Source organism: Hevea brasiliensis, chromosome 17 (assembly GCF_030052815.1).
Source record: "Hevea brasiliensis isolate MT/VB/25A 57/8 chromosome 17, ASM3005281v1, whole genome shotgun sequence".
NCBI classification, from domain to species: domain Eukaryota; kingdom Viridiplantae; phylum Streptophyta; class Magnoliopsida; order Malpighiales; family Euphorbiaceae; genus Hevea; species Hevea brasiliensis.
Window position 1 is genome coordinate 17,410,622 of NC_079509.1, and position 12,943 is coordinate 17,423,564.

Consider the following 12,943-nt stretch of genomic DNA (forward strand, 5'->3'; position numbering starts at 1 on the left):
AAAAAATTATATTTTCTTCCATTTTATTTCCATTTTGAAAGCAAATATTAAGGGAATTTCACATTATCCCGTTCTTGTCCAAAGCAAGAAAAATTTTCTTTCTTTTCCCGCAAAAGAAACAAATCCAAAACATTTTCAGATATATAATTTGTATAATAATCCCATAATCTCAAACATATAGACTTATTTTTATTTTTTAAAATAAAATTAAAATAATAAATTTTGTTTAAACCTTTTTTTAATATATTCTTCATTTATATTATTATATTAAAAATTTTAATAATTTCTATTATTAAATTATTTTTGAGATTAATAAATTTTTTTAATGTATATTAAATAAAAATTTATTAATAAATAAATTATTATTTTAAAATAGAAAGTGACGTGTATAGGACAGATATCAGAAAGAACAAAGCAACCTTGAAGGAACAAAGGAATAATAAAATTTGACACAGCTTTCTCTGAGCTCAAGCTTGTGTGGGAGAGTTATCCATGGCAACACTATACAGAGTGAGATCACTACTTTCTATCTTCAACACCAAATCCACACTCTCTACATATGCTCCAGTTTGCAGCTTCTCTACATCACCACCCTGTTCTCAGTTTGAGGTTCTGTAATTTGCTCTCAAATGTACCCTTTTTCTTCAAATTACTCTTTTTTTGATGATTTGGGCTAGAATCACACATGGCCAGATTCTCATTGGATTTCACATAAAGTCAAATATATCGGGATTTAAGTACTGGGTTTTATACTAAATTATTCTTATGTCTTTAAGGAACTAATCAATTATCAATATGTATATGTGACCCTTAAGTTGATTTAATTTGAATATCTGTCTCTGTTGTTGCTGTAGTAATGGCAAGAGAAGGAACTTGAATACGCATAAACTGTTTATAAAGTTTCACTTTAATTATTTATGTTTAATACAACTCATGATTTTAAGAAACAAAGCCAAATTTTTGATTATGGGTTTTTGATTTTTTTTCCTCCTTGTGTTATTCTTCACTTGCGTATTATGATGTGATGGTCATTCAAATTGACCAACGAAACATTTAAAACTATCTTGTCAATATGCAAGAATGAAATTGCAGAAATAAAATCTGTGGTTGTCAATGGTCCTCTTTTAACTTATCATTTGTGATAAAATTGTCTCTGGTCAAGTGGAACCATATATAAATACTATGAAGTTGAAAACATTGCTTTTCAAGAATGGTTTTTGGTGGATTTCATTTGGTGCATCCAATCTATGTATATTCCAAAATTATTTGTAATAAACAAGCAACCTCTCTGCTAAATTTGAATAAGGCTAATATGTTCACTTCAAGGCCTTAATTTTAATGAGCCATTAGCAACTTGTGGATATTCTTTGGTTGAACAATTGAAGATGACAATGGTACTCGTTTTCCTTTATTGTTATTTGTTCTGTAAAAGGCACATACTCTAGGTCATGTCAAAAAAAAAAAATTGATATACTTGGTTTTAAAAAGAATGATGGGCTACTATGTCTATCTTTGATGAAATTAATTGAATTGTGGTGTGGTGTCTTCTTTTTTTGCCAATTGCCATGTTGCATTTTATAATTTTCATGCATATTCCTCTAATTGTTGCATTATGAATGACTGATGTGTTGCAGAGTGTTGGATTCATTGGGCTGGGAAATATGGGATCCAGAATGGCAAACAACCTAATTAAGGCTGGATACAAAGTGGTTGTTCATGACGTGTATGGCACAAACCTTTTTTCTTGCAATTTTGTTACTGTAGCTTCTATAAGTATAAAGTTTATTTAAATTCAACATAGGTCTGTTAATACTGGGTAGAGGCATCTTAGTAATCAGATGTGTAAACTCTTTTGTCAGCATTATAATTTTGGTTGTGTGTCCTAATATGTGGAGATAAAGGTGTATTCACCTGTACTCAATATCAAATGGGCAAATTTGATTTTGTTTCAGAAATTGTAATGTCATCAAGATGTTTACTGACAAGGGAGTTCCAGCAAAACAAACACCATTTGAAGTTGCAGAAGCTAGTGATGTTGTAATTACAATGTTACCCTCATCATCTCATGTGAGTTTTGTGATTTTATTTGGCTTTTTTTTTTTTTTTGATATTCAGGATCTATGCTGTTTCTTGCATGGTTGCCTTCTTTGGTCTTCAATAATGTACTTACCTTTTAAAGGTATTGCTTCATTGCTTCACCATGTTTCCAACAGTTTTTGGATATGAATACAAAATACTCTGCACTGTAACACATAATCTAAATAAATAAGGTCTTATTCATGCAAAGATCTAATATGCTTCTTCTTCCTCCTTTCATAGACCAAAAGAAAAAAAGATAAACTGAATAAAATAAAAATAAACCAAAATCTGACACATATGACAAAATCTTGTCTTAATATGTTGCTAAGAGTTTATTGTGCTCTTGAGGCACTTTATACTCTGCATTCTTGATCTATTCGTGTCGTGATCTCATCCTCCATGCCAAAGAATTTTGATAATGTATTTATATATGTGCTATACAACAACAACAACAACAACTAAGTCTTGATTTAGTTGGGGTTAGCTATATGAATCCTTTTTCGCCATTAAGCTATATTTGAAACCAATTCCGCATCAGTATCTAGAAATTGTAAATCTTTTGATACTACTTCCCTCCACCCCATTTTAGGTCCCCCATTTCCCTTCTTACTCATTCCACTACTAACTTATCACACTTCTTATACATATGGACGTGCATGCTATATTAAATTAAATTATTTGACTTGAAGAATTTTGATAATGTATTTGTAGACATGCTATATCAAATTAAATTACTTGACTTGCCTAAATTAAAAAAAGCAAGTAAAAGTAAAAATTTGGAATTTAAAATGGTTTTCATAAGAGTTTTTCATGAAGAGCTGCAGCCTGTTTTAAAAAATATAGGTTTCCAGGATGATCATATTAAACCAATATGCAATTTCATTTAAGAACTGCAACTTAAGAACCAGTGGTAATGAATATTACATATACACAGATACTTGAATGAATAAAAACTCCCAGTTTAATACATAAGCATTCTTCTTATATATCTTCATGTATTTACATCTATATGCAGTCTTAATTCTGTTAGTCTAAATGCTTTCATTTTTCTTAAGGTCTGTTGCTGGTTTGAACTTTGGACCTACCATAAGCATTTTGAAAGCTTTTTGCTTGAACGTTTCTATTTTTGTTGATTCTGCCTTGTTGTCAGTTTGAATGTTCTAGTCCAAATTATCCAGGTATTGGATGTCTACACCGGACCAAATGGGTTGCTTGATGGTGAAAGTCGCCTGAGACCACATTTGTTTATAGATTCATCAACGATTGATCCTGAAACATCAAGAAAGGTTTCTGCAGCTGTATCCAACTTCCTTTTAAAAGAAAAGAAAGGTATAACTTCATAAAAAGTAATAATCAAACTGTTTTCTTAATAGAATTCAACCACAAATTATTCAAGTGTACTTTTCCATTATATGCATATGGTTCTGAAGCATTAGTTGGCTGCTCTTTCATTTCTCAAATGTATGTGATTACTAAGTGAAAGTTTCAGTACAATTTGTCAATTGATAGTGTTGAATATATTGACTACTATTGTAGGTTTGATTCTCTCTCTCTCTCTCACACACACACACACATGTAGAAGTCATGTACCTATTTTGTAGGAATCCTTCTTAAAAGCTCCCAGGGGTTTTGGTTCTTGATGAACACTAAAACTGAAGTACTTGTGGTAGATGGAACATAAGATAAGTATAATTTCATTAATACTTCAAGTTCATGTAGAATCAATTTGTAGTCTTTTCAAAATTTTGGACTTAACAGTGTTCTTCTCTTAAAGATTGAGTAATATCTTATTCTTCCTCTGCCTCTGTTCTATGCATTGAGTAAATATGTTTTATGCAGGTTTTTGGGAGAAACCTGTCATGTTGGATGCTCCTGTGTCCGGAGGTGTTCTTGCTGCAGAAGCGGGTACTCTCACTTTTATGGTATAGCTTTAAGTCTGACTTCTTTCCAATGAATATATATCACATGATCACCATGGCCTGATTCAGTATGTAGCTTAACTTAGTCATTAATAAGACACCATACTTTTTTAGGTTTGCAGTGTGCTTATATAGAGGAGGAATTCATAATGGATCAGAGTAAAGTTAACAGTTTTTTCTTTCCTTCGCACTGTCATGACTCAAGCTGAATGTCAGTAGTAGTGGGTTTATTCAAGTGCTTCTATGCATTTTCATTCCATAGAACATTTGAAAGTGAGTTTGGGTTATCATATCTAATCCACCATTCTAAAATTGGATCTAGGGAAGCAAACTAGCTGAAGGGGTTGCGCTTTCCTAATTGAGACTATGAGCTTTACCTGGATCCAGTGTTAGTTTTTGTCGTTTTGAGTTTACAAGATGGGAAGATTAAAAAAAAAAAGGATCCCTAAATAGGCAGAATTTTCTTTTGGTTTCTTTTGGCCCACTTGGAGGCCCACCAAGCAGCGTGCTACACAAGGACAGTAATACTCTTTGATCTGATAAAAATACATCCACAATAGTTTTTGGATTTGAACAGTGAACTTTCAAACCATTAGATGTCCCTTAGGAAGAGGATTAGATTTTTGGCCAAAATAGTTGTATGACATATTATACAATAGTCAGTCTTCCTCACTGTTCAACTTGAATGGTTCATTTCTTGTATTTGTGTTCTTCTTGGATGTAGCTTGAGGGTTGGGTTTGGGTTAACTGTTAAACACCATTTGCTCAGTTACAATAGTATTGAAAGACCCAAACCCAAATCCAACTTAAACCTTCTGACATTCCAAACTTGACCAACTTTCATATTTTGGTAATTTTGAGGGGAAAAATTTCAAATCATATTGATGATTTCAGTAAATGTTGTATTTCATAGGAAGTATTTCTATAAGTGATAATCATTTTGGTGTCAATTGAACATGGTCTTTGGACAGATATGCCATGGTGGAAATTTCAGTTTTGCCTATATTCTTTTTAAAATTCATGATATCAATATTTTCCCCTTTTATGCAAAATAAACTTTTGATGCACTTGTGAGAAAGAGCGACCGCATTCTGGCATGTGTACCGAAAATGATCTGCACGAAAGTTGCAAGAAATGTTTTGATTTGAAACATCTTACTAAGAATATGACTCAAGACTGGTTGGAAGAGAGGCAAAGGAGTCATGCAGTTGAACCCCAACTTTGAGATAAAAAACTAGTTCAATTGAGTCAAATATTATATTTTCCCCCTGTTACTTATCCTTGGAAGCCATTAAATTCATTTGCCATTGATTTTTTGAGTTTCTGTTTAGTCTTATATTTGGGCATTAGTGCCTTAGATAAAAAAATTTATGGATGATGAGTGTGTATTGAATCCAAATAAATATAAAAAATATTATGTTGGTGGGGGGTGGGGGGGCTGAAGTTTTTCCCTTTTGATATTAATTTCATGGAAAATAGATGTTTTCATCCAGGTTGGTGGCTCTGAGGATGCTTGTCTGGCTGCCAAACCCTTGTTTCTGTCAATGGGCAAAAACACTATCTATTGTGGTGGAGCAGGAACTGGTTCAGTATGTTCTCATAAACACTCCGGGCTAATATCCTTCCATTAACCTTTCTTTTATTGTATTTTTTGGTTTATCTTTCTTTTTTGAGATTATTGATAGGTGAAATCAGATTTATTATGCATTTGTAGTTTCTCTTGCATTTTCCCTTTTCATAGCTGATTTTTATGCTTCTGTGCTTCAATGATAATGGATTTATAATGGGAATTGTCTGCATATAGTCATCTTTCTTTGTGTAACTGAAAGTTGTACTGGTACCATAAAATGAGGAATTTTCAATTTCTGGTAAAACGGATCATTCAGAGTGCTAAAGATTGTCGCAACTAGTATAACTCATGTCTCATCCATTGGTTCTTATTGTCAATGCTAGACATGAAAAATTATTGGTTGCAAAATCCTACGGATATATACTAGACTCCAACAGATGTAATAGTTCAAATTGTTAAGTTGACTATTATTTCTTTATGATTCTAAAGCATGGCCACTGCTGTAATGCTACCTCCTGATCCCTTACATACGCCTGGTTGCAATATGTAGATCTTTCCTTGTGATCTTAGACATTCTACTATATTTTATTTCCTTAGAAAAACAAACCTAAATTAATTTGCTTTGAGGACATCAGATACTTATGTATGGCATGCTCTATAAGCCTGATATCTTGGATTTTGAAGCAGCCATCTTTCATGTCTTGCTATCCATGTGACATCTGAAAATAAGTTGGGCTGTAATGCAGCCTATCCAGTGATTTAAGCTTTCTTTGATCAAATGCTTTTCACTGACTATTTGTACTTAAGTATTCATCTGTCTGTTCTGGTTGTTATCCAGGATTGATATGGTGCAGATTTCTGTAAAATGAGAAAAAATGGGTCTGGTAAAAAACAAATTGTAATCATTCGTGCTTGCAGAAGTAGTCCAATTTCCAAATAAATATTTTATTTAGCACTTTAGCTTCACCTGCCTCTATTCATATTTGAGCATCTGATATCTTTATTGTTTGCTTTGTTATTTAGGCAGCAAAAATTTGCAACAATTTGGCAATGGCCGTGAGCATGCTTGGGGTATCAGAAGCCCTTGCTCTTGGTCAGTCACTTGGAATTGAAGCTGACACTCTAACAAAGGTTTTTAACTCTTCAAGTGCTCGATGTTGGAGTAGGTATCCAATGCTTTTCTACTGTCCCATCTATAGTAACATTTAAAAGCTTTCTTTCAAATGATGCCACAGAAAAGCCAGCCTCTTGAACTGGCCAAATTTTGAGTTTGATTTAAACTTGAACTAGATGACTCAACTCAACTCAACTTGACTAAGCCTTTATCCCAAAAATTTGGGGTCGGCTATATGGATTCACTTTCTCCACTCTAAACGATTTTGGGTTAAATCCTCAGAAATGTGTAATGCTTCTAGGTCATGTTGTACTACTCTCCTTTAAGTTAATTTAGGTCTACCCCTTTTTTTCTTTCTGTTCTCTAACCTAATATGCTCTACTTGTCTAACTGGAGCATCTGTATGTCTACGCTTCATATGACCAAACCACCTCAATCTCCCTTCTCTCAACTTATCCTCAATTGGCACCACTCCACCTTTTCTCTAATACTCTTATTACGGATTTTATCTAGTCTAGTATGACCACTCATCCACCTTAACATTTTCATCTCTGCAACTCTTATCTTAGATTCATACGACTCTTTCAGTGCCCAACACTTACTACCATATAACATAACCGGTCGTATGGCTGTACAGTAAAATTTTCCTTTCAACTTATAGGGAGTCTTGCGATCACATAAAACTCCCGTGGCATATTTCCACTTCAACCATCCGGCTTTAATCCTATGACTAACATCCTCCTCACATCCCCCATCTACTTGAAGGACTGAGCCGAGATATTTAAAGTGATTACTTTGGGACAGTACCACTCCGTCCAAATTAACTCATTCCCTATCACCAGTTTGGCCTTCACTGAACTTGCAATGCATGTATTCTGTCTTCGTTCTACTTAACTTAAAGCTCTTTGACTCTAGAGTACTTCTTCAAAGCTCTAGCTTTCTATCGACTCCTTCTCGCGTCTCATCCATTAGAACAATATCATCTGCAAATATTATGCACCAAGGAATACTCTCTTGTATATTTTTCGTCAATTCATCTAAAACTAATGTAAAAAGATAAGGGCTTATAGCTGATCCTTGGTATAATCCAATTGAGATCGGAAAATCTCTTGTGTCCCTTTCCACTGTGCGCACAATAGTAGTTGCTCCTTCATACATATCTTTCAACAGTTGTATGTACATAATAGATACTCTTTTTTGTTCCAATACATTCCATAAGACATCTCTTGGAACACTATCATAAGCCTTCTCCAAATCAATAAAAATCATGTGTGGATCTTTCCTCACATCTCTATATTTCTCCTTCAAGCTTCTAATGAGAAAGAACGCTTCCATAGTTGAACGACCGGGCATGAATCCAAATTAATTGAGAGAGATAAAAGTATCATGACGTAGTCGATGCTCCACAACTCTCTCCCACAACTTCATAGTATGGCTCATGAGTTTAATTCCCCTATAGTTTGAGCAATTCTGCATGTTTCCCTTATTTTTAAAAATAAGTACTAAAACACTCCTCCATTCATCAGACATTTTTTTTGAATTTAGAATCTTATTAAATAATTTAGTTAACCATGCCACTCCCATATCTCCTAAATACTTCCACACTTCAATTGATATTCCATCGGGTCCACAGGCTTTACCCATTTTTATTGTCTTAAGTGATTCCTTTACTTATAAAGATTTAATCCTTCTAGTATAATTCACATTCTTTTCTATTGTTCTATAGTCTATATTCACATTATTATCATTTTGACTATTATTAAAGAGATCATTAAAATAATTTCTCCATATTTCTTTAATGTCCTCATCTTTCACCAACACTTTTCCTTCTTTATCCTTAATGCACCTAACTTGATTAAGATCTTGATATTTCCTTTCTCTCCTCCTTGCTAATCTATAAATATCCTTCTCCCCTTCTTTAGTTTCAAGTTTCTCATATAACTTTTCAAAGGCCTGTGCTTTTGCTTGACTAACTGCCTTTTTTGCCTATTTCTTTGTTAGTTTATACTATTCATATGCCTCATTATTATCACATTTAGGTAATTTTTTATACCATTCCATTTTTCTCTTCACTGCCTTTTGTACTTTCTCATTCCACCACCATCTCTCTTTTGAGGGTGGTTTGTGTCCTTTAGACTCTCCAAGTACTTTCTAGTTACTTCTCTAATCTTTGATGCCATCTGTATCCACATATAATTTGCCTCCATATCCAGCTTCTATGCTTTGGACTCGATAAGCTCATTTTTGAACTTCAATTGCTTTACTCCTTTGAACTCCCACCACTTTGTTCGAGCTACACTATTTCTTCTGACCTTACTTGAATTGTTCCTAAACTTGACATCCAAGACCACTAACCGATGTTGACTTGTTAAAGCCTTTCCTGGAATGACCTTGCAATCCTTGCATAGAGCTTTATTTGTCTTCTTGGTTAAGAGGAAATCGATTTGGCTTCTATGTTGCCCACTTTTGAAAGTCACTAAATGCGACTCTCTTTTTATTAAGTAGGTATTTGCTAATATTAGGTCGTATGCCATAGCAAAATTCAGGATGCTTTTTCCCTTCTCATTTCGATTGCCAAAACCAAAACCTCCATGAACATTCTCATAACCTTGCCTATCACTTCCTACATGTCCATTCAAATCTCCACTAATGAAAACATTCTCTTCATTCGGTATGCTTTGCATTAAATCATTCATATCTTTCCAAAACCTTTGTTTACTCTCACTATCTAGTCCTATTTATGGGGCATAAGTACTAATTACATTTATTGTTTCTCCTTCTAGTACTAGCTTTACTAGTATAATTCTATCTCCTACTCTTTTCACAGCTATTACAGCATCTTTCAATGTCCTGTCTATGATTATGCCCACTCCGTTCTTGTTTCTCTCCTTTCTGGCAAACCACAGTTTATACCCTGAATTATGCACTTCCTTGCTTTTCTCTCCTACCCATTTAGTCTCCTGAATGCAAGCAATATTCACCCTTCTCCTTTCCAAGGTATCCACAAGCTCCATTAATTTTCTGTAAGTGATTCAACATTCCCAGTACCAACCTTATCCTCCTCCTATCCTGTTCCTTCCTAATTGGTCTTCTTCTATGATATCTTCTATTGTTTTTTATGTCTATCTTGTGTTCTGTTTCACTATCTGTTCTACTATCTGTCCTATGTACTAACTTCTTTACCCAGACTCGTCCATGATGTGAGAACCCTTGCTCATTTAACACCACACTCGGGGGCCGGCATGGCGCATCGCTTTCGGTGAACGCCCTACACCCTTGCATATTTCTCACTACACCCAGCCTCCGATGTAGCGCGTCGTAAGTAGAGGACGCCCCAACGTTTATATCATTTGAATCCATATCATAAGGTGTGACAAAATTTTTACGCTGGTTGTCACCTACCGCAACCCTCTTCCTTTATCCGGGCTTGGGACTAGCTAAGCGCAAACTACTTAGGCTGAGTTTGAACTAGATGACTATGAATTTAAAATTCCTTCGGTACAAGTAAATAATATGAAGATCAAAAACCTTCTCTAGAGTTCAAAATAGTTTGGTAACCTTGAGGCTGGCAGTAAATGTCACAAAATATGATGATCAAGCACCTTGACTTCTGACCCAAACTACTCTGCAAAGAATTCCTGATCTTTTGAGTCACATGTGATGCCAACTTAATGATTGGCTAATCCACGTCAAATGATCAGATTTCCTGTTAAGTTTACACTGCTCTCTGATGAACTTGCATTGAGTACTTTCTTTGTTTTTCTTTTTCATTTTTAGTGCAATTATTAAGAAATACTCCGGAGGCATATTTACACATTGTAAAGCTAATAGAAAAAGGTTGTTTTCAAGAGCAAGTTTAACATGAGGATTGTAGTTTTCTATGACAAGAAGGCAAGAATGACTATTCTTTCCCATACTGAGATCTGCTGATGTTCTGAGTCTTGCTCTAAAAATGGTTTGTACGTTCTAATGAAATACCTTATATGGCAGTGATAGTTATAACCCAGTTCCTGGAGTTATGGAAGGGGTGCCTGCTTCAATGGATTATGCTGGTGGATTTGCATCTAAGCTCATGGTAGGTGGTCTCAGCCTACCTCTGCTAACATTTGAATACTGCATTGGAAAAGATTTTTGTCATTTATTCTGTGATTATCAAGTTACTCAATGTAGCACTTGGGGTCAAGAGCCTTAATAAAGCATGAGCATTAGCATTTTAACTTCTTTTACACATGCAAGTTTTACCCATGTCTTTATAATAAAGCTGTGGCCTTCCAAACGCCATATACTAGTTGGACGTTTCTTTTGAAGCTTGTTTATTGACTTTTCTGATATTGGATGCGTTGATTGGCATATACCTGACATCGTCCCGTATCAACACTGTTTATGATGCGTCTCTCTCAAAAACCCAAATACCCATAACTTTCAAGTTTGTCATACAACACTCATCTACCACGATAACATTGCAACTAATACCACCATAATGATAGATCTCAATGTGCCTTTTAGAATGTGTACATCTTTCAGCCTCAACACGATGTTACTCTTGGGTCATCAAATTCTTACTGGTAGTCTCTATTCATAGAGTTTTCATGTCAAGTACTCCTTGTAGAACAAGGGGGAAAACTTTGTACTTATTTACCAAGTCAAGTCACAAATAGAAAACTCTAAAATAAGAAACCAAATTCGAATAGGAATTTGAAATAAAACTTGACATAAATTTTCTCGCCTTTATTACAAGGTTAAATTACAAACCTCTCCTGTAACATAATGAAATTACAGGCATACTTTCAAGATTTAAAAAGCAGCTCTCCTGAAGTGTGTTTATCTATCTTTACATATGGCTTGGGTGTAGGGTAGCCATTTCCTTTCTGAAACTCAAAGGTAGGCAGTCTTATAAATTACTGGAAACTAGTGAAATTTACCCTAAAAGTCACTGTATCATGCAATTTATCCAAGTGTGCCTTTTGTTCTGTTCATATAATGGTACTGTTCTGACTGGGTAATTTATTCCATCTTATCTTTGCAATTTGTCTGGAAAATAACATTTATTTTTCCTTACTAAATACTAATTGCAATTTGGAGGTTACTATGAGCTTTGATAATATTGTTCTTCTGTATGATGCAGGCCAAAGACTTGAGCCTTGTTGCAGCATCAGCTAAAGCAGTCGGTCTTAAATGCCCTCTGACATCCCAAGCATTAGAGATGTAAGTGCCTTTGCCACATAACCACTCATTGAACAAGGCGATAATTCTTTTTGTTCATAATCCCCCAGGAATATTTTCTCTTTGTTAGGATAATATCAAGAAGATTTGAACTGCTATTTGCTCTTCTAAAATTCTACTTCCTGCAGCCATGGCAGTTTCTGCAGAAACTGTCCAAGGAAAGCAGCTGTTTTTTTTGAACTGGATGATGAACATTTATTAAACTTTACAAGCTCTCAATTCTGCGCTAAACTTCGTGAAATTCTATAGTCCAAAGCATTTTTTAAATTCCATAGTGATATTCTCCATCCCTTTTGATTCAAATGAAGATAACAGATTCTGATGAATATTACAAGCAAAAAGAAGAAAGAAATTTGGAAGTGTTAATACAATCTTAATGTGCTTTGCTGGACCATGCTTTCTGATAAGCTGATTGTTTTGTGCAGATACACAAAGCTGTGCAAGGATGGTCATGAAATGAAGGACTTCTCCTGCGCTTTCCGCCATTATTACTTTGGTAAGGATGAGCAGTAGCTTGATCAATGAGAGTTGCTGATTATATAAGATCCTCAAGCAAGGATGGAGCAAGGGCTTCCTACTTGGGACCGAGTCTAGCCTAGATTTTTTGTGGGTGACAATCGCCAACAAATTATCTGCGCCAGATATTGAAATACTTGGAGCTTCACCCAATTCTCAACATTTCCTGTAGTACATAGAATTTGAAGTGGAGTTTTTGGTTAGTGCAAATTGAATCAAGTATTGTCCTTTCAGTATAAATAAATGCTAAAATGAATCCTGTAACATTTTCCATAGCCTGATGGCAATGATAATGAATCATTATGATTTTTCACAGATTCTACAAATTTAATTCTAAAGAGATCTATCCATGCATTTGTTTTTTCATTTATAAATTTGTTCTACAACACGGAGGCAAACCGAATCAGTAATCCATAAAGGAGAGAGGCAAGCTGCAGTTGAGGATTGATAGAGAAACAGAGACAAGAAATGAGGCTAAGTTCAATTATACCCTCTCATTTTCAACTTTTTGTCCAATTTAGT

The 12,943-nt window shown here is 34.6% G+C and overlaps 1 protein-coding gene across 3 annotated transcripts; it reads left to right on the plus strand.

Annotated features, from left to right (window-relative positions):
- Window positions 1-403: 403 nt before the first annotated feature.
- Window positions 404-12,736, plus strand: LOC110650572 (probable 3-hydroxyisobutyrate dehydrogenase, mitochondrial). 3 transcript variants are annotated; one of them, XR_002493995.2, is made up of 10 exons: window positions 404-609; window positions 1,635-1,723; window positions 1,953-2,067; window positions 3,258-3,408; window positions 3,919-4,001; window positions 5,492-5,587; window positions 6,592-6,730; window positions 10,673-10,757; window positions 11,808-11,887; window positions 12,331-12,736. XR_002493995.2 is itself a non-coding variant. In XM_021805602.2 (10 exons), exons 1-10 carry the CDS (start codon window positions 493-495, stop codon window positions 12,416-12,418), a joined length of 1,047 nt encoding a protein of 348 aa, XP_021661294.2. In that variant the 5' UTR covers window positions 404-492; the 3' UTR covers window positions 12,419-12,736. The 3 variants fall into 3 exon arrangements, 2 of the variants coding, with proteins under 2 accessions (XP_021661294.2, XP_021661295.2); XM_021805602.2 differs by having other exon boundaries at window positions 6,592-6,734; XM_021805603.2 differs by having other exon boundaries at window positions 3,919-3,984; window positions 5,478-5,587; window positions 6,592-6,734.
- Window positions 12,737-12,943: the final 207 nt, after the last annotated feature.

Coding starts and splice junctions, on each gene's coding strand:
- LOC110650572 (XM_021805602.2), top strand. CDS start 493: ATGGCAACACTATACAGAGTGAGATCACTACTTTCTATCTTCAACACC. Junction 6,735..10,672: donor AGTGCTCGATGTTGGAGTAG/GTATCCAATGCT, acceptor CTTATATGGCAG/TGATAGTTATAACCCAGTTC. Junction 10,758..11,807: donor GATTTGCATCTAAGCTCATG/GTAGGTGGTCTC, acceptor TGTATGATGCAG/GCCAAAGACTTGAGCCTTGT.